At 37.3% G+C, this 27,695-nt stretch overlaps 1 protein-coding gene across 3 annotated transcripts; it reads right to left on the bottom strand.

Annotated features, from left to right (window-relative positions):
• Positions 1-1,242: 1,242 nt before the first annotated feature.
• LOC139980036 (iduronate 2-sulfatase-like) lies at positions 1,243-27,563 on the bottom strand. Of its 3 annotated transcripts, XM_071991395.1 has the most exons (9): positions 27,281-27,419; positions 25,013-25,094; positions 20,909-21,155; positions 19,313-19,449; positions 17,128-17,305; positions 16,479-16,567; positions 14,747-15,157; positions 4,582-4,708; positions 1,243-4,095 (listed from the first exon to the last, which is right to left on the bottom strand). In XM_071991395.1, the coding sequence occupies exons 3-9, from the start codon at positions 20,985-20,987 to the stop codon at positions 3,353-3,355; spliced, it is 1,764 nt and encodes a 587-aa protein (XP_071847496.1). In that variant the 5' UTR covers positions 20,988-21,155; positions 25,013-25,094; positions 27,281-27,419; the 3' UTR covers positions 1,243-3,352. The 3 variants fall into 3 exon arrangements, with proteins under 3 accessions (XP_071847496.1, XP_071847497.1, XP_071847495.1); XM_071991396.1 differs by lacking the exons at positions 25,013-25,094; positions 27,281-27,419 and adding an exon at positions 27,427-27,563; XM_071991394.1 differs by lacking the exon at positions 25,013-25,094 and having other exon boundaries at positions 27,281-27,420.
• Positions 27,564-27,695: the final 132 nt, after the last annotated feature.

Below are 27,695 nucleotides of genomic sequence, written 5' to 3' on the forward strand. Positions count from 1 at the left end.
TATACTGAATGGCCGAACTATATGTCAAACTGAAATGATCAAAGAGTGCGTCTGAAACGTTATTAGAATGATAGACTGATTCTCAGCGATAGTATTGTCTCCTTTCTTGAAAATTTGGTTTTTTATCGGTTTTAAGAGCTTTAGGGTACGTCCCAGAAGTGAAAACCAGGCCTATGCGCTATGTCACGTCCGGTTTTTCAGCAACTATAGCTTACTTCCGGTCCGCGGTCGAATGGTCGTTCATGAGTGGTCATCATGGAGATTCGAAACCATTCAGACCAATGATATATTTTTCGCACATGTATTTTTTTTTTTGGACACCCAAAATCCAAGTGGGGGGGAGCGACAAGCTTTCATGGGGGGGGGCTGTCACATCCAACTGCTTGCACGTAATGTAGTAGCGAAAGTAGGCACCTTATCAACGTGCTGAAGGCTATGAGACTTCGTTCGCGAAATTGTATTTGATTCTTCGGAAGCCAAAAAGGTCATTTCCAATTGCCAACAACCTCCTATCCTTATGAGGCGTAATGCAAGTGTTATTTACTAGGCTGGTAGGTGGGAGATACGGTAGATTATGACACAAGGTTTCCACAATTTGTCTTCTTGGGGGGGGGGGGGGTGTGATAGACTTGTGCTCTAACTTAAGCTTCAAAGATAGTGTGGTGTCACTGCAGTGCAGATAAAGTCCCAGTAATTGCTCATCTGAGACTGGTGGTGGGTGGGGAAAAAGAGGGATGTCATCAAATCTGCAGATGCATTGGAACAGGCAAACGAAATGTTCACTCTGATTTCTCTTATCGATGCTTTGATGAAAGTAATGCATAACTGTTTTGAGTTCTATTATTTATTTCATAGCAGCAAATTTGTTGCCGGGCGGGGGTCGGTGTTTGTGGAAAGATCTTCAAAGGGAATAAGTAATACAAGAAGGATGAGCAACGTTGACAAAACACATTGCAGGTGGCAAAGAACTAACAATCCTGATGATAAAGAGGCAGTATAATTTTGAGTTTTGTAAATTATGTGAATTCCAATTTGTATCATTTACTTGGGGCGCTCCTCCACTTCCACAATGAGCCAGGTATCACTTATCTTCTTCAACTCTAGGGGGGAGGTGAACACCTCTAGCAGTGGTCTGAATCTATTACAGGTAAATGCAAATCACCCCACTGACGTAGGTCCCCCTCCTACCCCCTTTGCACATGCCACTGGCTAATACAGAGATAACACATTAGAAACCATAACTAAAAATGATACCAGATATATATATTCCCTAATTCATAGAAATGTTAACACATGAATTTACTGTAAAGCTGCTTTCTGTTTGGAATTTTGTAGGACAATCAAACAACTGCAATCATTATTATGATATGATAGTTACATGTAAAATACTTCAAGTTAGTCAGTGCCATTCCTTAGGTGATAAAAGACCATCAGTTGTTAGTCTCAAATCTGCCAAAATGGCTAATGCTATCAAAGGTCCTTTCCAGAGTACCTTCCACATTACATCCAGATAATAATAGAAGATGAGAAGATTGAATTATTAAATACCATAGCAATCAAAAATGATTTGAAATTGCATAAGTGATAAATACTGGACTTTTAAAATATTTGTGGATAATGTTAACAAATGACATTTTACTCATTCACCTAGAGGATCATGGGATAAAGCAGTGCACATTAATGAATGATTCCTTGTAAAACGGTGGGGGGGGGGGGTGTAAGAGAGTCAATATTACAAACCAGCCTTTTATTACTAATATACAAACTAAAGATGTCTTATCGCTGGCTTGAATCTCCTTGCATCATCCATACTCAGAAAAATTTGGCATCTAATATCTATCGTATCTATTTTTAAGTACATAAATTTATAAATTTTCATGCTGTACAGTTTAGTACACATTTTAGGCACTCACTACAGTTTCAAAATTGGTTCACATAAAATGTTACAAAATATTAGACATATTATATGAATAAATGTAACAGAACTTGTCTGAAACACAAGGAAAACAAAAAGAGCAAGAAGACAAAATTTCAGCCAACGTCAAAACAAAAAGAGCTCAGACAGAGAAGAGGAAGAAGAAGCATATTGTAAAAAAGATATAAATATATAAATGGAAAAATTAATTGCATTTCCAACCATGATACATTTACACAAAGAGAAACAAAATTTCATGCAACATTATTTCAATGATAATCCTATGTTAACCCATGGATTACAGGCAATATGTGTATATATATATATATATAATATATAGACATATATATATTATATATATAGACATATATATATATATTTAGATATGTATATATACGTATATAAATATATATATATATACAAATCTATATATATAGACAATGTTCTGCGTAGCACTGAGAATTCTAGTGGAAAAATTGCAAAGTTTGCAAATGCTAATAAAGAAAAGAAACATGACGGTTCGGGTATAAAACCTTTAACAAAGTGAGGAAAAACACTACTGAAACTGTAAACAGGGATAGATAAAATGGTCCAATGCACACACATGAAAGAAGCGAAAAGTAGCAGAGTAAAAGGACTTACAACAAATCGAATTTGGAGTTTAAACCAAAAGGGGATAAGGTGCCAAGTCCGAAAATAAGTCTATTTTCGGATCTTAGCCGATCGATACCAGTGCCTCTTGGGGGACAGAGCACATGTAACTGAAAAGTCAGTGATCTTACAGGGGGAGGGTGAATTGAAGTGAGAGGCAACAGGGTAACCAGAAAACTTGGATTTGATGGAGCGTAAATGTTCGGTAATTCGATCTGCCAGTCTTCTAAATATATATATATGTATATACATATCAACATATATAAAAAACATTACAAAAACTAACAATTGTTATCATTTAACTTGCTTTTAATATTTGAGCATTTACATTTGAAAGACTTGATACACAAAACTGTGTGAAGCTTTTAAACAATTAATGATAACTGACTATGTTATATTACCCTTTTTCCTTTTTGTTCAAGAAAGTTGTCCATTGTATTAAATGCACTTCGATACTCACTTTCAGATATTGAAAGTTTGAAAGAGAGCCTGAGCAAGTATGTATCTTAAGAAATAAACAGATTTCAACCATTCCTTCTGTTAGCCCCTTTAACTTCATATATAATACATGTTTCTTATCCAATACAACTACTTTGCAACAACAATAACACTAATACAAATAAGCATACTGGTAACATGCCAACAATTGTGATGGCACTCTCTCCCCATCCCTGATAAGGAAACAAAAACTTTACAAGAAGGTCAACAGGTCTTAGATGTTGCAAACAATTTCTCCATTCCTGTTGAAGAAACAGAGAGTTCAATGACGACAGGGTGACCACCACCTTAGAGGATGCAATCTCTCCATCCCTGATGAAGTTTGCTGCTCATCTCCTGAACAATATCAATATATGTCGGATCCTGAGCGACGTTGTTATCCTCACTGGGATCGTTTGCCAGAATGTAGAGCTCACTGGCATGGAGGTCTTCCCAGTCCATTTGGAAGGTAGTGTGATTAAAACCAACCCACTCCGAGTAACGGTAATCGCTGGTCCTCATGGAGTACCCCATTATGATGATGGTAGCTAGCTTTGGCAGTATGGATCCCTTCTCCGGTTGATCCGATGGTCTGGGGTACTGTGAAATGGTGCAAGTTTTCACGTTGGAAATATTCTGTTCTCCGCCCCCAAAGTGAGACTTGATCAACGGGGCCAAGCTTACACCCTCTCTGCAAAGGGTCTCGTTCAAGGAGTCCTCGGGACAGAGACTGGGGACCTGTAGACCGGCAAGATCAGACACTGTTGGGAAAAGGTCTACCAATTCTGCAAAGGCATTGCTGGTGGGACCTTGGTCCCTGGGACGATACATGTGCTTCTCAGTAGATTCACTGGCAGACATTAATATACCGGATGGCTTCATGGATGTACGAGGTTTGGGTTTGAACTTCAAGGGATGGATGAGAGGAAACTTCCTTTTGGATCTTACTCCTCGGTCGGTCACTCCAGGGACATGGAAAAGGAGTGGTACGTTGGTGGCATACAGGTAATTTGTGAACTTGGAAAACTCTGAATGTTCACCAAGCTGCCAACCTATCAAAAAAAGACAAGGAAAAATAGTTGTTCATAAGAATTCTCCTACGAAGAGCTCCTAACAAGAACAAAAAATGCAGAACTTATTAGAGTTCGATATCTGTTGAAGTCTTCTTGTTTTGTTGTGTTCCTTCTTTTGTCTCTGAGTATGAAGTTGATCCCCAACAACTGTCTTTCTGACTGACAACAATTGGACATTTTGATTATTTGTTTCAAGAAAGATACTTGTGTAAACATTCAGAGTAGGATCCCTCTAATGACGTTTTTCAGAATTATGAGCGGAAATAGTCAGCCATTTGCTCAATTTGACAGTGGGGTTGACAGACTATACTGAACTTATTCTCATATATTTAAATCATATATATTCTTCATGGTTTTGACCAAAGCGTATGCACTGAATCTCACTTAGCTTCATTGACAAGGCAATGAAAGTAAAAACGCTGACGTGGTCAAAAAGAAAAACCCAGCATGAGTTTAAGGACTTACCATGATCTCCAACAAAGGATATAATTGTGTTATCAGAGAAGCCATACTTGTCTAAGGCAGAAAGGACGCGACCAAGCTGGTAGTCTGTATACGATACGGAGGAATAGTAGTTCTGGCGAATCAAATACTGTAGAATTAAAAAAGAAAGAAAAATTCTCTTTTTATTTGGGCATTCTTAAACAAAATAAAACCAATAGACCAACTGACAACAGCAAAACACAGACAAAACCTAAAAGGCTTCTTATTTCTATCTACAAGGGAAGATATGAGTAGTATTCCAGATTTTCAGGAGGGCAGTGATAGGCCTAAACTGGATACGGTCTTATTTTCGGATGAGGTTGTCTCAAAGGAGCTGCTTCGTCTAAATGTTTCTAAGGTTCTGGACCGGATGCAATCCATCGGTATTCAGTGAAGACTTTTGCACACCATTTCTGCGTTCCACTCTCATTGGTTTTTAGTAAATTTAGGAATGAAGGTTATGTTCCTAAGGACTGGAGATGTGCTAATATTACCCCAATTTTCAAGAAGGGTGATAAGTCTAAGCCCTGTAATTAAAGCCCTGTTAGTTTCACTAGTGTTGTTTGTAAGGTCATGGAGTCAATATTGTTAAAAAGTCTACGGTCTGTCACTTCAGTAGTCAGTCTTTGATCAGGGAGTCTCAACATGGCTTTTGTCAAAAAAGGTCTTGTTTCACTAATATCCTTGAGTTTATGGAAGATGTAACAAGCTCACTAAATAGGCAGAAGTCTGTAGATGTTGTGTTCCTGGATTTCCAGAAGGCCTTCGATAAAGTTCCCCACCAGCGTCTTTTACTTAGGCTGAAGAGTATGGGTGTCAATGGGAAATTACTGTCTTGGATCGAGAATTGGCTTGGTAATAGGAAACAGAGGGTGGTAATCAAAGGCTGTGCTTCTTCTTGGCAGGATGTTACTAGTGGGGTTCCACAAGGGGGTCTGTATTGGGTTCCTTGTTGTTTGTTGTCTATATAAATGATATCCACAGAGATATTTTGTGTACAGCTAAGAAGTTTGCTGATGATACCAAATTGTATTCTGAGGTCTCTTCCAAAGCGATTCTGAGAAGTTTCAAATGGATTTGGATAAGATTTTTACCTGGTCTCAGAGGTGGCAAATGCTTTTTAATATTGATAAATGCAAGCTAATGCACATTGGTAGTAGTAACCAAAAGTTTACATACAATCTTAATGGTGTGGAGTTACAGGAGGTCTCTGTTGAAAGAGACCTAGGTATCTACATTGACTCATCTCTGCAACCTTCTAAACGTTGTGAAGCTGCTAAAAGAGGTAATAGGGTTTTGGGCAGGGGGGGCGATCTGTTTCAAAAATTGGGGGGGGGGGACATTTGCTTGGGTGCAGCTGATAGCAACTACATCCCCAAACACGCTTCATAATATTTTGTTTATACACTTATTTCATTAAGGATGCAGTCCGTCTTGTGGGCGCAGATGAGTCTTGGATATAGTGGAGATGCCTATCTGTTCTCTGATACTATCTAAGGGGAGCGCGACCATTGGTTAGCGCGTAGCGTACAAGAATTTTTTGGGCAAATATACCTCCCAGATCGCCGGAAATAACACTTCCCAGATCCAATAATGCTCCAAAACCTCCCTAAATTTGAGATCTCATGGCTTAGAAATTTAAGTTGGGGGAAACACATGGGCATCTGCAGAAAAAAATCAGGGAACAAATAATCCAAGTAAGCTTATGTATAAGATGGGTCTGGATCCTCTCCCAGAAAACAATTATAGACTGCTGCAAATGCGATTTCCTTCCAAAATTTAACAACTGTGGATAAATGTAATAAAGTGAGAACTGCTGCATGTCATTTGCACAATGCTGGATCAAACTGCGCCAAAGTTCAATACAGGGGAATCTGCAATGCAGCTATTGGTCAAGACAAATTAGTGGGGACACGGTATATCATGTCCCCACCACTGAAAAAGTTGGTGGGGGTCCCCACCAGGATCTGCGCCCATGGTCAGTCTAGCTAATTCATTTCAAAAATAAGTAAGAACTTCTCTTGGTGAAAGTCTGTGTCATTTTTTGGTGATATTTAGTAACAGATTGTGACTCAGTTAGACATGCGCGTAGCAAGGAATTTGCCAAGGGAGGGGCGAAGCTTGTAGGCAAACTATCTAAGCTTGGCGCCACCATGAGTTGGCACAAAGCGTAAAAGAAAATTTTGGCCGAAAATGCCTTCCAGATCGCTGGAAATGGCACTTCCCAGGCCATGTAAGTTGCATCTAAGCATTATCTATTTTGAAATTACTAGCGATATCATAAAAGGAATATGCTCTTATAGCCACAAAAAAAAACTATGACACCAAATATTGGGGGGATATTAGATACTGTATACCCCCACCTAAAATATTGGGGGGACATGTCCCCCCAACCCCCCCCCCATGATCCCCGTACATGGTTTTAGGTATAACTTCAGTTTTCTGAAAGAGGACATCATAGTTAGGCTTTATAAGCAGTTGGTTAGGCCTCATATGGAGTATGCTGTGCAGGCTTGGAACCCATATTTTGCTAAGGATAAAGAAGTACTTGAAAAGGTCCAGAGGAGGGCTACTAGGATGATTAGTTCCTTAAAGAGGGTTCCTTATTATAGGCGGTTACAACTGTTGAATCTAACCACACTGGAACTTGGGAAGTTACGTGGGGATTTGATCCAGGTTTTCAAGATTGTGTATGGTTTCGAAAAATTATCCTTTACCGACTTTTTCATGTTTGCTAACAGTAGTTGTACCAAAGGTCATTGTCTTAAACTCCAAAAGTGACATAGTAGGATTAATATTCGGCATTACTTTTCTTCTAATAGGGTTGTGAATGAGTGGAATGGTTTGCCTGAGAATGTTGTACTTGCAAGTACTGTACGTGTGAATGGGTTTAAGAATGCTTTGGACCAGCACTTTAAGCATTGTAATCGGGTCTGGGTGTTTGTGTCTTCAGTTTTTTTCTCTCTCTATAGGGTCCTTGATGGGGACTTAAGTGTCCCTCCTGATCCTTTTTTCTACTTAACTAAACTAATCTCCATAGGATTTTCATGAACGTTTTACTCATATCTCTGCATGTAAATCTTCTATAGTATTTTATCAGGATGCTAATCTATATAAAGATTGCTTGCACTTATTACACACAGATGTTTACCTGATTTATATATTCATCTATTATTGGTCTACCGAACACAGTCTATCCCAATAGAGCAACAAAGGAAACATTACCTGGGGAAGGTTAACTATGAATTAATATTTTCATAAACCTACTGATTCCATTCTACAGGTTCAAGAGTGTATCATTTCTTTGAAAACTTAGTTGCATTTTCAGAAGGATATAGAAAATGCCAGCTGAATAAGACCAGGGCGATGATGAACCATAGGTTAAATAAAAACCGACTTTGAACTTTCCAGGGGGATCCAACACCCCAAATATGAGATTCTTTCAATATTTTATGACTTTTCCCTTTAGTTGTCAAAAATGACCACTGAACACACACACACTCCCAAGCCCTCTCCATTCAGCTATAGCTATTTTTTACCAAACACTGCCCATGGTAAGTATTAGTATTCATGTCTCTTATACTGACATACTATGTAGACTGTTCAAGCTTGGCTTCTTTAGAGGAGCTTGGTATTGAATTACACACCCATGTGAGTTTTTCTGAGTTACCAACAAACAGTACAGTTTGTCCAGTTTAGTGCTCTATAATTAATATTGTTACTATCAAGTTACTATTAAGTTTTGTATTTTTGGGGTTAAAAAAACAAGTTAAATGCCTGCCTTAAAATCACACAATATAGAATGACACATATCATTATATAATATTATACGGTTATCACTACACAGAATTGACTCTGAGAACAAAGCACAACCAAGGCAGCTTAGGCATAGATTAACACAGTGGCGTAGGAGGGGTGGGGTCTAAGGGGAGGGGGTGTCCCCTAACCTTTGGAATTTTTTTTGCATTTCCAGGTGGCCTCAGATGCAATTTGGTGCAATATAGCACACTTCAACACCCACTCCATTTTGTTAACTTAATTTTGTATTTTCACCTGGCCTTAGATGCAATTTGGTGCTCCAAATGAGTTTTCTCATTCGGAAATGAAAAAGGGGTTTTCTGACTTGCGAAGCAGGGGGGCGGAATGATACTTCCGCCCTCCACATTTTTCACTGGGGGGCTGGTGCCCCCCTGCCCTCTGGTTCCTACGCCCTTGGATTAACAGCAGTCCCATTACAGTATCAAGTACTCTGATGCAGCTTAACAATATAAACAAGAAACATTTAGTACTGTAATACATTCTGAATGAAGCAAAACAAATGTTAATACATGTATCTAAGTTTGTACACTAACATTAAACTAGGTATGTCCTGGTTCAGTTTACTACAGTCCTCCTCCTGAATAAACTACTTACATGGTAATCTATTGGCATAGGTCCTACTTACATGGTAACCTATTGGCATAGGTCCTACTTACATGGTAATCTATTGGCATAGGTCCTACTTACATGGTAATCTATTGGCATAGGTTCTACTTACATGGTAATCGATTGGCATAGGTCCTACTTACATGGTAATCTATTGGCATAGATTCTACTTACATGGTAATCGATTGGCATAGGTCCTACTTACATGGTAATCTATTGGCATAGGTCCTACCTACATGGTAATCTATTGGCATAGGTCTTACTTACATGGTAATCTATTGGCATAGGTCCTACTTACATGGTAATCTATTGGCATAGGTCCTACTTACATGGTAATCTATTGGCATAGGTCTTACTTACATGGTAATCTATTGGCATAGGTCCTACTTACATGGTAATCTATTGGCATAGGTCCTACTTACATGGTAATCTATTGGCATAGGTCCTACTTACATGGTAATCTATTGGCATAGGTCCTACTTACATGGTAATCTATTGGCATAGGTTCTACTTACATGGTAATCTATTGGCATAGGTTCTACTTACATGGTAATCTATTGGCATAGGTCTTACTTACATGGTAATCTATTGGCATAGGTCCTACTTACATGGTAATCTATTGGCATAGGTTCTACTTACATGGTAATCTATTGGCATAGGTCCTACTTACATGGTAATCTATTGGCATAGGTCTTACTTACATGGTAATCTATTGGCATAGGTTCTACTTACATGGTAATCTATTGGCATAGGTCCTACTTACATGGTAATCTATTGGCATAGGTTCTACTTACATGGTAATCTATTGGCATAGGTTCTACTTACATGGTAATCTATTGGCATAGGTCTTACTTACATGGTAATCTATTGGCATAGGTCCTACTTACATGGTAATCTATTGGCATAGGTCCTACTTACATGGTAATCTATTGGCATAGGTCCTACTTACATGGTAATCTATTGGCATAGGTTCTACTTACATGGTAATCGATTGGCATAGGTCCTACTTACATGGTAATCTATTGGCATAGGTCCTACTTACATGGTAATCGATTGGCATAGGTCTTACTTACATGGTAATCTATTGGCATAGGTCTTACTTACATGGTAATCTATTGGCATAGGTTCTACTTACATGGTAATCTATTGGCATAGGTCCTACTTACATGGTAATCTATTGGCATAGGTCCTACCTACATGGTAATCTATTGGCATAGGTCTTACTTACATGGTAATCTATTGGCATAGGTCCTACCTACATGGTAATCTATTGGCATAGGTCTTACTTACATGGTAATCTATTGGCATAGGTTCTACTTACATGGTAATCTATTGGCATAGGTCTTACTTACATGGTAATCTATTGGCATAGGTCCTACTTACATGGTAATCTATTGGCATAGGTCCTACTTACATGGTAATCTATTGGCATAGGTTCTACTTACATGGTAATCTATTGGCATAGGTTCTACTTACATGGTAATCTATTGGCATAGGTCTTACTTACATGGTAATCTATTGGCATAGGTCCTACTTACATGGTAATCTATTGGCATAGGTCTTACTTACATGGTAATCTATTGGCATAGGTCCTACTTACATGGTAATCTATTGGCATAGGTCCTACTTACATGGTAATCTATTGGCATAGGTCCTACTTACATGGTAATCTATTGGCATAGGTCCTACTTACATGGTAATCTATTGGCATAGGTTCTACTTACATGGTAATCGATTGGCATAGGTCCTACTTACATGGTAATCTATTGGCATAGGTCCTACCTACATGGTAATCTATTGGCATAGGTCTTACTTACATGGTAATCTATTGGCATAGGTCTTACTTACATGGTAATCTATTGGCATAGGTTCTACTTACATGGTAATCTATTGGCATAGGTCCTACTTACATGGTAATCTATTGGCATAGGTCTTACTTACATGGTAATCTATTGGCATAGGTCTTACTTACATGGTAATCTATTGGCATAGGTTCTACTTACATGGTAATCTATTGGCATAGGTCCTACTTACATGGTAATCTATTGGCATAGGTCCTACTTACATGGTAATCTATTGGCATAGGTCCTACCTACATGGTAATCTATTGGCATAGGTCTTACTTACATGGTAATCTATTGGCATAGGTCCTACCTACATGGTAATCTATTGGCATAGGTCTTACTTACATGGTAATCTATTGGCATAGGTCCTACTTACATGGTAATCTATTGGCATAGGTTCTACTTACATGGTAATCTATTGGCATAGGTTCTACTTACATGGTAATCTATTGGCATAGGTCTTACTTACATGGTAATCTATTGGCATAGGTCCTACTTACATGGTAATCTATTGGCATAGGTTCTACTTACATGGTAATCTATTGGCATAGGTTCTACTTACATGGTAATCTATTGGCATAGGTCTTACTTACATGGTAATCTATTGGCATAGGTTCTACTTACATGGTAATCTATTGGCATAGGTCTTACTTACATGGTAATCTATTGGCATAGGTCTTACTTACATGGTAATCTATTGGCATAGGTCTTACTTACATGGTAATCTATTGGCATAGGTTCTACTTACATGGTAATCTATTGGCATAGGTCCTACTTACATGGTAATCTATTGGCATAGGTCTTACTTACATGGTAATCTATTGGCATAGGTCTTACTTACATGGTAATCTATTGGCATAGGTTCTACTTACATGGTAATCTATTGGCATAGGTCCTACTTACATGGTAATCTATTGGCATAGGTCCTACTTACATGGTAATCTATTGGCATAGGTCCTACCTACATGGTAATCTATTGGCATAGGTCTTACTTACATGGTAATCTATTGGCATAGGTCCTACCTACATGGTAATCTATTGGCATAGGTCTTACTTACATGGTAATCTATTGGCATAGGTCCTACTTACATGGTAATCTATTGGCATAGGTCCTACTTACATGGTAATCTATTGGCATAGGTTCTACTTACATGGTAATCTATTGGCATAGGTTCTACTTACATGGTAATCTATTGGCATAGGTTTTACTTACATGGTAATCTATTGGCATAGGTCCTACTTACATGGTAATCTATTGGCATAGGTCTTACTTACATGGTAATCTATTGGCATAGGTCCTACTTACATGGTAATCTATTGGCATAGGTCCTACTTACATGGTAATCTATTGGCATAGGTCCTACTTACATGGTAATCTATTGGCATAGGTCCTACTTACATGGTAATCTATTGGCATAGGTTCTACTTACATGGTAATTGATTGGCATAGGTCCTACTTACATGGTAATCTATTGGCATAGGTCCTACCTACATGGTAATCTATTGGCATAGGTCTTACTTACATGGTAATCTATTGGCATAGGTCTTACTTACATGGTAATCTATTGGCATAGGTTCTACTTACATGGTAATCTATTGGCATAGGTCTTACTTACATGGTAATCTATTGGCATAGGTCTTACTTACATGGTAATCTATTGGCATAGGTCCTACCTACATGGTAATCTATTGGCATAGGTCTTACTTACATGGTAATCTATTGGCATAGGTCCTACTTACATGGTAATCTATTGGCATAGGTCCTACTTACATGGTAATCTATTGGCATAGGTCTTACTTACATGGTAATTGATTGGCATAGGTCTTACTTACATGGTAATCTATTGGCATAGGTTCTACTTACATGGTAATCTATTGGCATAGGTCTTACTTACATGGTAATCTATTGGCATAGGTCTTACTTACATGGTAATCTATTGGCATAGGTCCTACTTACATGGTAATCTATTGGCATAGGTCCTACCTACATGGTAATCTATTGGCATAGGTCTTACTTACATGGTAATCTATTGGCATAGGTCCTACCTACATGGTAATCTATTGGCATAGGTCTTACTTACATGGTAATCTATTGGCATAGGTCCTACTTACATGGTAATCTATTGGCATAGGTTCTACTTACATGGTAATCTATTGGCATAGGTTCTACTTACATGGTAATCTATTGGCATAGGTCTTACTTACATGGTAATCTATTGGCATAGGTCCTACTTACATGGTAATCTATTGGCATAGGTCCTACTTACATGGTAATCTATTGGCATAGGTTCTACTTACATGGTAATCTATTGGCATAGGTTCTACTTACATGGTAATCTATTGGCATAGGTCCTACTTACATGGTAATCTATTGGCATAAGTCCTACTTACATGGTAATCTATTGGCATAGGTCTTACTTACATGGTAATCTATTGGCATAGGTCTTACTTACATGGTAATCTATTGGCATAGGTCCTACTTACATGGTAATCTATTGGCATAGGTTCTACTTACATGGTAATCGATTGGCATAGGTCCTACTTACATGGTAATCGATTGGCATAGGTCCTACCTACATGGTAATCTATTGGCATAGGTCTTACTTACATGGTAATCTATTGGCATAGGTTCTACTTACATGGTAATCTATTGGCATAGGTCCTACTTACATGGTAATCTATTGGCATAGGTCTTACTTACATGGTAATCTATTGGCATAGGTCTTACTTACATGGTAATCTATTGGCATAGGTTCTACTTACATGGTAATCTATTGGCATAGGTCCTACTTACATGGTAATCTATTGGATAGGTTCTACTTACATGGTAATCTATTGGCATAGGTCCTACTTACATGGTAATCTATTGGCATAGGTCCTACTTACATGGTAATCTATTGGCATAGGTTCTACTTACATGGTAATCTATTGGCATAGGTTCTACTTACATGGTAATCTATTGGAATAGGTCCTACTTACATGGTAATCTATTGGCATAGGTCTTACTTACATGGTAATCTATTGGCATAGGTCCTACTTACATGGTAATCTATTGGCATAGGTCCTACTTACATGGTAATCTATTGGAATAGGTTCTACTTACATGGTAATCTATTGGAATAGGTCCTACTTACATGGTAATCTATTGGAATAGGTTCTACTTACATGGTAATCTATTGGCATAGGTCCTACTTACATGGTAATCTATTGGCATAGGTCCTACTTACATGGTAATCTATTGGCATAGGTCCTACTTACATGGTAATCTATTGGCATAGGTCCTACTTACATGGTAATCTATTGGCATAGGTCTTACTTACATGGTAATCTATTGGCATAGGTCTTACTTACATGGTAATCTATTGGCATAGGTCTTACTTACATGGTAATCTATTGGCATAGGTCCTACTTACATGGTAATCTATTGGCATAGGTCCTACTTACATGGTAATCTATTGGCATAGGTCCTACTTACATGGTAATCTATTGGCATAGGTCCTACTTACATGGTAATCTATTGGCATAGGTCCTACTTACATGGTAATCTATTGGCATAGGTCCTACTTACATGGTAATCTATTGGCATAGGTCCTACTTACATGGTAATCTATTGGCATAGGTCCTACTTACATGGTAATCTATTGGCATAGGTCCTACTTACATGGTAATCTATTGGCATAGGTCCTACTTACATGGTAATCTATTGGCATAGGTCCTACTTACATGGTAATCTATTGGCATAGGTCCTACTTACATGGTAATCTATTGGCATAGGTCCTACTTACATGGTAATCTATTGGCATAGGTCCTACTTACATGGTAATCTATTGGCATAGGTCCTACTTACATGGTAATCTATTGGCATAGGTTCTACTTACATGGTAATCTATTGGCATAGGTCCATACGGGAAGCTAAGATTAAGCCCAGCAATGTCCTCATAGTTATCCAGGGTTGATAGATAAGGTGCATAAGCCACTGAGGGTAATTCAGAGGGTAAATCTTTGTCCTTTGCAATTTGAATAGAATCAAGTGGGTACAAAGTCTTAAACTCCTCTGGGTATTTGTAAGGAACGTGAGGTTTACGAAAACCAAGGCCGACGAAGAATGGTTCCTGCATGGTTTGGTTTTCTCCAAAGAAGTCCACATAGGGGGCTCCGTCATAGATGTTCTTTAGTAAATTCACGGCATAGTCTGCATTTTGGATGTCTGGTAAAGTCCCTTCTGGTTGTGTCTTAAGGTCAACAGGGCACAGCAAATTATGTTTCTTACCCTCTGGAGTTATGCAGACCTAAACAAGAACAGACCCATTGGATTAGAGAAACAAACATGTGATAATACCATCCTGGGTTGAATGCCTGTGGTTAGGTTAGTGTTATAATACACACCAAAGCCAATGGTATTCAGTGTAAAACTAAATCTTCCAACACTGTATGCAACATTACCATTTACATAATAACGTTATACAGAACTTCAATGTGTATGTGCCATAGTACATTTACTATGTCATAATACCATTCTGGGTAACATGGCCTTCTTCAAGTTAGCATAATTATGATATGCATCAGTGCCGATATCATTCACTGTATAACTATAGCTAATTCTTCTAATACATGCAATATTGATATTTACAGAAATAACATTAAAAACCTCCATGTTTATGTGCCATAGTAAAGTTACTATGTCATAATACCATTCTGGGTAACATGGCCTTCTTCAAGTTAGCATAATTATGATATGCATCAGTGCCGATATCATTCACTGTATAACTATAGCTAATTCTTCTAATACATGCAATATTGATATTTACAGAAATAACATTAAAAACCTCCATGTTATGTGCCATAGTACATTTACTATGTCATAATACCATTCTGGGTAACATGGCCTTCTTTAAGTCAGCATAATTATGATATGCATCACTGCCGATATTATTCACTATATAACTGTAGCTAATTCTTTAAATACATGCAATATTGATATTTACAGAAATAACATCTTTCATGTTTATGTGCCATAGTTAAATTTACTATGTCATAATGCCCTTCCCGGTTTGCATGGCTGTTAATTTAATTAGCATTACACTACCAAGCAGTGCCTTACATTACTCAGTGTACGACTGTATCTATTAATTCTTCCACTGGTAATTTTTGTCAACAGTACACACAATATCCATTTATTCTGCCTAAATATTAACTTTAGGCAGAAGTTTCATGCTTATGTGCCATAGTACAAGTGTTCAGTTTCATACAATGAAGGGTAACACTGAGCTGTATAGTATGTATGTACATACAAACTATGTATACAAACTATGTACACAAACTATGTATCCAAACTACATGCAAACTATGTAAACAAATTATGTAAACAAACTATGTATGCAAACTATGTATGCAAACTATGTATGCAAACTATGTATACAAATTATGTATGCAAATTATGTCTACAAATTTTGTATACAAACTATGTTTACAAACTATGTATGCAAACTATATACTATGTATGCAAGCTATGTATACAAACTATGTATGCAAACTGTATTTGCAAACTATGCATACAAACTATGTACACAAACATGTGAAAACTAAAACCCTGTGTAAAGACGAAAATACCTTTGAAGTAATATACTGCTCTGTGGATGGCCAGTAGTTTGGTATGGACCAACTGTAAGGGTAATCAAATGAACCATTGGATGATATACCTGCAACAGGAAAAGTCATATATACCTTAAAAAGATTGATAGGTGACACATGTCTTATAAGCATTACAGCACTGGAAAGTAGCATCAATTTACTAAAGTGTATGAAGGTAACACCTGCTCATTACACAGCAATTCTTGTTTTAAATCATTTTGACAAAAGTTTCTCATCAAATGTTTCACCAACTGGTTGCATTGTTTCAAAACCAAGTATTAATTTGTAAGAAATATCAGTTAATGTGTGACTGGCAAATCAAGTGTATATTATAACAGATCATAGTTTTTTTCCCTTTCAAATTCTGTAATGCTGCACAAAGCTTGCCTTAACTACTTAAGTTAAGATGTATGTGTAAGTGTACTTAATACCAAGCAATATCATATTATGTTTCATAATTTTATCCTAACAGGTGTTGAATATATTCATGAAGTTTAGCTTATCATTTCTTGGCTAAGAGAAAAAATAACAATTTGTGTTCATAAATCAATATACATATTTATAACAATTTACTTTTGTCATCTTTCTGGCTCTTCGGTTAGCAACATTTTTGTGTGTGTATATTTACCCATATGAAAGACTTTACCGACTCCAGCAGAGAAATAACCTTGTTCCTTGAAATATTGAGGGAGGGTGGTATAATTTCCGGCAGCCTTTCTCCAGTAAGAACCAAAATCATAAAGTCGAGTGGTGTCCGGGCGACGTCCTGTCAGGAAAGACACCCTGCTAGGAGCACACACTGCTTGCTGTAAGAAGAATGAACATATTGACTTGTTGTGTTCCTATACACTCTTGACTGTCTCCAGGAGAATTCCATCCATTTACTTTGCAAACATTTGGGACTTATTATTACATTATCATGGTAACATTATTTTATTATGACTAAAGTTTTCCTTCACAGTACACTCCCTTGTATCAAACTTTTTGTAACCTTTTTTTGAGAAACTAAATTATTTCTATATAAGAATACCTCACTATCTTGTTTCAAGTGATTAATTTTGGCAAAAAGGAAGAAACTTGTTAAGCACTAGCATCCATGTAAACACAGACCCTTCTTCGCACAATCACCACTGATAATGTAGATACAGAGCTCAGATCTGCAATGTATGTACAAATCATTTGTCACTTTAAGGTTTACATGTCACTACTAGGACAGACATCTTCCTACAGAGGTTGCCGGAATGAAACAACAAAACAGGCCAAGTGGCTGCGCCAACAAGTTTAATCAAGTTGTAATTTCCTTGAAGGATAACCTGATTGAGAAAGTATTTGCCACCTCAGCTAAGACCTTCCTATTACAAAAGTCATCATAACCTCAGTCCTCAGCAGAATGATGATCAGCAACATTGTAAAGTACTGAAGGATACAAACAAAAGCCTAGACTAGAAACAGATTAATGGGATCTGAATGGAAACGACAGACCTAGGGCAAACATGATACATTAAGGCCAATGGCTATTCTACTGCCATGGTGAACGGAGGAGATATTACCTATAGGGATGCTATTTTTTAAATAATCATGTAGAAGCCATCATAATGATCTTCTCTCATGATTCAGTTTGTAATACAAGTCTCTCTACATGATAAACATCTGATCAATGAAATCTAAGGAAGAAAAAAAACCACATATACACTGTTACATTACATTATACGTCACATTGCGTAACACTTGTAAACAAGGAATCCATTTAACGCTTTATTTACCAAAATAAACTGCGCAGGAGGTTTTCACAAAGTATCAAATGACTGTGGTGGCATTATTTGATAATGGGGTCGGGAAAACAGTGACATAGATGAGCAGACAAATACCAAACAGGGTATTAATATATGTGCTTAATTTTCATATGCCAAAGAGTTGTGACAATCTGGAGTATGGTCTAAGGAATTAAGCATTAATTAACCCACATTTCAAATTGTTGTCCAGGGATGAGACTGAGCCGAGAAAAAAAAATCTGAAATTTATCGATCGCCGTCCTGGGGGAGGGGTTTAAGGAGAGGGGGTTCCCCCTCCCCTTTAGAAATTTTTTGTAAGGTAAGGAGGGCTTAGATGCAAAATGGTGGACTCTAGATGGAATCTATCACATCACGTAACTCGCCAAAAAAGTGTGGAATTTCTGCTTGTATAATTTATCCATTAGCTTTTTTGAACCAAAAAAAGGCTTTTTTGCTTGCTTTGTGCTACTTGATTCCACCACTGGTCAAATTCGGTGTTCCTTCCCTTCACAGTCCAGCATGTTCGGCAAAAAAAATAAAAAAATAAAAAAAATAAAATAAAAATAAATAAATAATTATAATAAAAAACGCGAATTACGAGAAAAAACGCGAAAATGAAAAAAAAAAATCGGAAATCCGCGTTTCCGCGGAAGAGTCTCATGCCTGGTTGTCATGTTGGGCTTCAGCATCACTGAAGTTGTTTAAATCTAAGAATTCAGGCCTAAAATCAATTGTAGTAGGTTTGTTGAAACAGTGTAACAGATGCAGTGTTGGTTGATTCTGTACAGTGTACGGTGTGGAGACCTGTATTATATGATGTTCGCTAAGCCAGTTTTTAATGCTATGTTATATTTGATCTCACTGCAACACTAACATTGGTTTACCGGGTGTTTTTTGTTTTGGTGAACCATACATGCAATAATACCATCAAACATAATTACACCAGGCATCATCGGAAAAATAAAAGTAGCATGAGTTCACAAAGCCAACTTTGTGTCTGTGTTGACTTCATGTCTAAAGTGACTGCCTAAATTGACTCACCTGAACATGAGCATTGGTAAATCTCATAGACTTGCTGGCTAACTGGTCAATATTTGGAGACACAATATCCTCCCCATAGCAACCAAGCTTTGGCCTCAAGTCATCAATAACAATGAACAGGACATTTGGTCTACCACCTGACAAAAAAGGGCATTTCAAAAACCATGTGTTAATTTTCAAACAAAATACTACTTGGAATATAATGACTTTGAGAAGCTACGTGAACATTTAGAAAGAAAAATATGTAACCGTACAGAATGCAGAGAATAATTTAGTATTGAAAGTTTGTGTACAGTTTTCAAGGTTCTGGAAACTGTCTCTTATAAAATACTATGGTTTTGTGAAAGACAAACTGCTATACCACTTGGTACTTGTACAAACTTGTACAACAGTTTGCCCAGTTCTGGAATCTGTCTCTTATAAAATACTGTGGCTTTGTGAAAGACAAACTGCTATACAACTTGGTACTTGTACAACAGTCTCTTATAAAATACTATGGTTTTGTGAAAGACAATCTGCTATACAAATTGGTACTTGTACAACAGTTTGCCCATTTTGCATAGCATATAAAATACTATGGTTTTGTGAAAGACAAACTGCTATACAACTTGGTACTTGTACAACAGTTTGCCCATTTTGCATAGCATCTTGCAATTCCATACCGGTAAATTGATTCCCTGCGATGCAATGACCAGTGGCTGTATATTATACAATATTACAGTACAATATTGATTCCAAATAAATATTAAACAGTAGCTCAGATCCCTGGTATTCAAACTTTTTGCTTGAAGGCCCCAATTTTCACCTTCATCATCTTGGCGACCATCCTGTGACAGATGTTGCGACCCCCAATTTAGATACCAGAGGGCTAGATGACACTGGCAACCCATTATTTATATACCAAGGGGCTAGACGACACTGGCGACCCCATATTTAGATACAAAGGGGCTAGACGACACTGGCGACCCCCAATTTAGATACCAGAGGGCTAGACGACACTGGCAACCCATTATTTATATACCAAGGGGCTAGACGACACTGGCGACCCCCAATTGAGATACCAAGGGGCTAGACGACACTGGCGACACCCAATTTAGATACCAAGGGGCTAGACGACACTGGAGACACCCAATTAAAATACCAAGGGGCTAGACGACACTGGCGACCCCCAATTGAGATACCAAGGGGCTAGACGACACTGGCGACCCCCAATTGAGATACCAAGGGGCTAGACGACACTGGCGACCCCCAATTGAGATACCAAGGGGCTAGACGACACTGGCGACCCCATATTTAGATACAAAGGGGCTAGATGACACTGGCAACCCCCAATTTAGATACCGAGGGGCTAGAAGACGCTGGCGACCCCCAATTTAGATACCAAGGGGCTAGACGACACTGGCAACCCCCAATTTAAAAGACCAAGGGGGGGGGGTAGATGACACTGCAAATGTAATACAATTGTGAAACTATTACCTGTTCTGCCAGTGGAATCTATTCCCTTTCTTTGCAAAATGATACTATATACATTAATGGCTATTACTGACTAAGAACAGTTTAGGGAATTCCTTTACGGATAACTACTGAAGAAATTACCATTCTTTGCTCGTTTTGAAGATGCATGACAAAAAGTCACAACTAGAAGAGCAAAGAGTTGAAAGAGTCTGGACTTCATATTTGCAACTGCAACAAGTATGTAAAGCTTCACTTCAGAGATTGTTACTTCAGTAAGCTACGTATGGTTCAATATTGTAAGGCTTCACTTCAGAGATTGTTACTTCAGTAAGCTACGTATGGTTCAATATTGGGATTACAGGTTGATCAGGAAGTAGTCACCAACTTTCTGCAGAGAGAAGAAAATAAACAAATCGTTGAATAATCAGAGAGAAATAAATCTGTTTATAGGAAAGGAGAGGGGAAACATATTTAATCCTAGCAGAATTTTCTTCATTGATAGAGTGGCAAGCTACAAGAGTTACACGTACTGTAAGAAGGGGAAATGGTATACCATTAACAAGGAATAAAGAGTGTACATGGTCAACCACTGAACAATATTGTCATATGCATTTATTAATGTCTATGTACTTATAGCATGCACTGGAGTTGGGTTACATGCATTCACTGGGCCAGGGACTTACTGTACCCTCTAGTATCATATTTTATATGGCAATGCCAAGTTTTTATGGTGTAGAATAGACTAATGTATAATATAACACCACACTGTAACATCGCCTCTCTGATATGCAGGCAGCCAATGTTGTTTTCAGGATATGCAGTACAGTATCTTGCCTCTTGGTATCTAACATGGGGCTGTATGTATTTAATATACATACCTTTGAGAAATCTTACAATTTTGTGGTATAGCAACAGACAGTAAGCCACACCTAAGGTAAGCCATAGAAAGTCTCTCCTTTTATTTACCACAAAAGTAATTACTCGAGTCCAATGAAGATGTCAAGTTGCTAAAGCTAGGTTCACATCATCCCTACGCACTAATGTTTTTTGTGTTGGACTTCTTTACCTATATCAGCTGAAGTGATCTTTGCATTCAATTTAAAGAATGCAGAAATGTTCCAATATAAATTTGACTAGCTCTTTTCTACTGTGTGTGTGATGTGTGTTATAAAGTTGTATTGGAAAAAAAGGTACTGAGCACTGAGTTTGGAAACCACCCATGTGAATACTGTTAGGATATTTAAATTACCCAGAGTTCAACAATTTTGTATTGAACATTTTGTTAAATATAGATAATAATAAACAATATCATAAAAAGAAAGGCATGAGTACCTGTAAAACTAAATCATGGGCAATGTTTGGTGTCCAGATTGAACAAAGTCTGCCTTACTAATCGGCCAGGGCAAACATGTAAATGGTACATCCATTTATTTGGCCGATTTAGTTAAGGTGGTTTTATAGCAGTTATTACTTTGTCAAATCTAACCAACAAGCGTTGATTGCTCATGACATAATACAGTTTGAGAACTCTGCAGATACCAACTTTCCTCACTGCACAGTAAAATAAATTTCACTAGTCTAGCACTGTATTGCACAAGTGCACACAGCTCAATTAAAACTGAACATACCCCACCAACATCTGTCTTGCAAGAATCCAAGAAACTTTTTACACAATCAAAGTCAAGTTGTAATCATAGCATATTCAGACCTTCAAACAATACACCGTGGTCACCCACATTGACAACATAAGGACCTTGTGTAAAAGGTTTGATAAAACCTGAGTAGCCTATCACTCGCATGCACAGTGCTTCTGGGGCCCTGTTGACAATAAAAGTTACAACACGCGAAAAACCCCAACCAAATGACTTCAAATATTGCATATCTTTAAATAGCTGCAAAGAATATTATGGATGCAGTTTTAAGTCCTTAAAACCCTCAATGAATGATAAAATATTGTATTAAAGTTTGCGTACATTTGTTGCTGGTTTGGTTACAAAATATTTCAAACAAAAAAACTTGCTACAGTATTTTGCCTAGGTACAGTAAGAGAAAACTGAAGAAAATGATTTTGTTTTGTTCTGATAAACACAAAGGTAAATTAAAATTCTTATTTATGATATATGCTAACATATTTTCTACATGAAATCAGTTTTATTCATCACACGATGTCATCTTTTAGGATTTCTGTGAACAATGACACAGTTTTATTAAATTTTTTGTAAGACTTGCAGCCTACAGTATGTGTTGAACGTAGTTGATCAAACAGAGTAAAAAATTAAATCACGCAACAGAAGTTACGGGAAGGATAGGCTATTTTTTTTCCATAAATTGCTGGCATACATTTCATGCATATCAATTTGGTGTGGAATTTGATTGTTGGTTTAAAATATAAGAATCCCACTGAAAAATAATACAACGGCTTTTATCCATAATCGTCACAGGAAATTCCAAATATGTTCAATGATGTAAATTGTGATTGAAAAGGCCTTAATAACGTTATGATGCGTGTACAGTTATGTCATGATGGGTAATAAGGATTGACACAGTTATAGTAAGGCTAGATCTGGAAGCAAATTTTGATAATGTGTTTTGTTTCTATATGAATAAGGAATATACGAAATGTTTACAAATTTGTTATAGGCTCTCTCAAAATGTTTTTGGGCTACTGCAATCTCTTTAAAAATTGTTGAGCACTGGTTGGCCAGAAACTCAATGGTTTTGAAATTTGTAATGTTTAGCCTACTCTTTAAAAATGATTTAGAACAAACTTCTGATGATTTTCTCGTTTTCTCGTTTTTAGATACTGTCTTGCCTGTTTTACGTATTTAATTGTGGAGGGATATGCTGTTTAAAGAACTAACAACTAACTATTCAGTCTGTTTGAACGTATTTTTCGAGGATGAAGCTGTATCTTAACATCTACTTTTTGTGTTAACTCTATCTCAACTTTGCTATAAGCCTAACTGTTAGGCCTATGCACAGACTATACCTTTACAAGTCCATGGAGAACGGATCTAGTCCAAACCTAGTACAGTATGGAGCATGTAAGTTATACAGCATTAAAGCCCACATGACAGAATTTTTTTTGTTGGAGCCACGGGTGCTGAACAAATTGAAAGAACTATCTATTGTTCTTTAAGACAAACGAAGCCTGCTAACTTCAGCTTTCCTTATGGATTCTCCTCCTACATAAATGTTCAGTAATCAGGGCAAGTTTACACACTTAGAACAGACTATCGTAAATATGCCAAACTTTTGTTTCATAGCCCTACAGGAAACAAAGATTCAAAAATACGTATGTCAGTCATGGAACGACGAGATCCCACAACACTTGGTCACCGATGAGGCCTTACAACTGGAGAATTTCTATATGTTTCGCTATGACAGGGAGTACTCGGCAAATGGTGGAGGTCTAATAACTTATGTTTCTAAAGAATGGGCTATTTGCCGCCCCAAAGTATCTGTAACCTTATCAACGCCGGACATTGAGCTACTGGCTGTGAGTGCCCGTCCCCGTTTTTTGCCGAGTGGTGCAAGCAGTATCATCATTGTCAACATTTATACCCGTCCTACCCTGTACATCAAATTTTCCAGTTGCCGATGCAGAGATGAAGAAGGCACTAACAAAAATTTTGAAAAACAACCCACGATCTAACGTCATCATTTTAGGGGGCATCAACAGAAACAGAATTCCTCTCCTTGAGACTATGGGCTACAAAAACCTTGTCAACTTCATCACATCCAAGATCACAGGCTACTTTGGATGCTGTGTATGTCAAAGACGATAACTACTGTACCAAGCTAGGAAACTACATTCCATAGCCACATCTGACCATATCAGCATATGCGTCATACCAAAGTACACAGAGAAACATCGCCTGTTCCAAAAGAAGACGAGAATAAGGGAGAGGGACATTAGTAAGAACAATATCAAGAACTTAAGAGAAATGTTGGACTCAACTGACTGCCAGAGTATTTTTACAGAAAACTGTAATACCTTGCATGAGCTAACTGAAGTGGTTTCATGTTACATTAACTTCACAAGTGATATGCATCCCACATAAGATTATATCTGCCTCGGAGATGATGAAGAGATTACCAGCAGATGAGACAATAAAGAAATTAGAAAGGGAGAAGATGAAAGCAATCGAAACTGGTGATACTACAAAGAGAAACAGCTTTCAAGAAAAATCAATAAGCACGTACTGTACACAAAAATAGATCTATATATTTAGAGAAAGTTACCTCAAATTCTAATTCTCTGTGGAGCCTGCTAAACTCTATTAGCAAACCCGGTGACCATCACAAAAACTTGATATCTAGTGAACTTGGAGTTGAATTAAATGAACATTTTGGATGTTTTAACAGTGCTGTTAATAAGGATGTTAATTTGATCTTACCAGAAAGAACTTATGATATACCTGTAGTTTTTGTAAAGAATGAAGGAAGTTAACAAATATTTTAGCCTGGTTAAAAGTGGAATTGCCTCAGGTTTCGACAACATCTCGTGGTGGGTTTTCAAATATTGTTCTGAAGAACTGTCAAGTATTTTTGCAACTATTTTTAATAGAAGTATTAATGAGAGTCTGATTCCATCTTCGTGGAAACATGCTAAAACGTCGCCTGTTCCTAAAACAGGTAATCCCATTTCAGTTAAAGACTATAGACCAATAGATATTTCAAGTATTGGATTTAACTGCATGCAGAAAATTCTACTCTCATACATAATGCAGTCTGTCATTGAACATGGAGACAACAATCAATTTGCCTACAAAAAGGGAGTTTCATGCATTGATGCCATACTTGCTCTTGTACATGACATTGTTTCGGGGCTAAATCAGAAAGACACAACATTGTCAAAAGTCCTTTTCTTAGATTTTTCAAGCGCATTTAATACGGTATTGCCTAATCGCCTAATTCAAGATCTATGTAGCTTTATTGAAGAACCATGGCTTATTCATTGGCTTGCAAACTTTGTACAAGGCTGGTCTAGGCAAGTGAAATTACAGAAGGGATTTTCTTCTAAATCGGATATTAAAATTGGCGTTCCTCAAGGGGGTCTCTATCGGCTCTACTTTTCACCGTTTACACGGATGAGAAACGCTCAGGTTCCAACTGCAATGTTATTAAGTATGCAGATGATACTGCTGTTTCCTGCAGAATCAGTACAAGCACACACAGTAAAGATCAAGATGATTATCAGAACTTTATTTCTAGATTTGTTAGCTTGTGTGAGCAGAAAAATCTCATTTTGATCCAAATAAATCAAAAGAAATCTTGTTTGAAAATATAAATGTTAAGCACAAAGGTTTAATGATGTTAAAGAACAGAGAACTTTAAATCAGGGCTCGTGCGTTGAACGTTCCTCTAGCACTATGCATCTAGGAGTGTGCATTGACGATAAGTTAACTTTTACAAATCATATCTCGAAAATGTTAGCTAAAGTGTATAAATATTGTTTCTACAAATTAGCATTCACTGTCCCATACTTTTCCAGTGATACAATAGAAAGGGTGTTTGCGGCGTCTGTCTTGCCGATCCTAGTATATGCGGTTCCAGTGTGGTATCATTTTGTACACGTTAAAGATAAGAGAAGAATAAGACGTTTTCTTAAATTTTGTTCAAAAATTTTCAGGCTTAATTATGAGAATCTTGTACATAGAGTCAATGAATCTGCTAGGAATGAATTTATACGAGTTGTCAAAAATATTCAAACTTCTAAAGAACATCCTCTACATTCCAAGCTCAACTCTCTGTGCACTAAAACAAATTATAATTTGAGAAATCCAAATATCACGCCATCTTTTAGAATTAAACTCTTTAAGAACTCGTTTATTTACAGAGCAGCCATTTTTGTACAAAATGGCTCCTTACAGTAGATCCTTTATTGTAGCTTTTTGATGTTTTAGAATTTTTACTCTTTAAGAACTTGTTTTATTTACAGAACAGCCCCATTTTGTAAACTGGTAAAGACAGCTTCCTAGATCCTTTGTTGTACTGTAGCTTCTTCATAATTTTGATAACTTTTGTAACGCTTTTTATGTTTTCACTATTAACTTAATCTCATTAACTTTTATATGTCTTAACCTGTATTTTGATGTTCTGTATATTGTTATATTTTATCCTATATATAAATTTCTCTGTAAATTTATACTGGAATAAAGAAATGAAATAAAAAAAAATGAAAGATAAGGCAGGCACTAAGAATGACCAGGGCAAAATAACGCAAAAAAAATGGGCAAGTTCATTTTTGCTTGAGACTGCAAGTCGAAACTAGGTCAGATTCCCGGCATGAGACGTTTCTTTGTGGGTGAGTCTTCACACCCTTTAAGTTACGAAGTTACGATCTCAGGGGCTTAGGCCTACAGATTTGTGTGTATAACATTTGTAGGTTAGCCTAAGTTAGACTTGCCTGGGTCATAAGTACAGTAATTCAGAAAACTGATTCAACGTCAGTAATACAGGTAAGCCACTTAAAAGCCAACAATCGAGATTAAAACCAAGGTCACTTACATCAAATTACAGCTTTTGTGTGTCTGCAACGACAAATGTTTGGAGAAGTGGCGAATATCATGGTTTTGCTACGTCATACTGTACATAGGCCTAGGTACAGCTTTTGATTTTGGTCAAAACACAGGAAGTCATATGATTTTACTTACTTTTGTTGTGTGGCGTGTCAGCTGATGTACTACAACCATAGAATCCTTATCAATTTCTATGAGTACAACCACTGATCCATGTGATCTACACTAACACCAATGAACTGTTGCCAAAAATAGATCTACAGATGAAACTTCAATATATAGCAGGAACTTATTAGTCTGCGCAACTAACGTTGCATCTTTTGTATCAATTATATTTGAACCACAGATGCAGTTGTGTGACTTGAAACCGTGAGGTAGCAACGAACGTCAGCCTATGATAGCAA

Source organism: Apostichopus japonicus, chromosome 14 (assembly GCF_037975245.1).
Source record: "Apostichopus japonicus isolate 1M-3 chromosome 14, ASM3797524v1, whole genome shotgun sequence".
Taxonomy (NCBI): domain Eukaryota; kingdom Metazoa; phylum Echinodermata; class Holothuroidea; order Aspidochirotida; family Stichopodidae; genus Apostichopus; species Apostichopus japonicus.

What these genes read in the sequence shown, in the direction of transcription:
- LOC139980036 (XM_071991396.1), bottom strand. Translation starts at nt 20,987, where the DNA reads ATGAAGTCCAGACTCTTTCAACTCTTTGCTCTTCTAGTTGTGACTTTT. An exon ending in TTCAAAACGAGCAAAGAATG is followed by an intron (nt 19,450 to 20,908) that starts GTAATTTCTTCA and finishes CTTTTTTGTCAG; the next exon opens with GTGGTAGACCAAATGTCCTG. An exon ending in AGCAGTATATTACTTCAAAG is followed by an intron (nt 15,158 to 16,478) that starts GTATTTTCGTCT and finishes GTTCTTGTTTAG; the next exon opens with GTCTGCATAACTCCAGAGGG.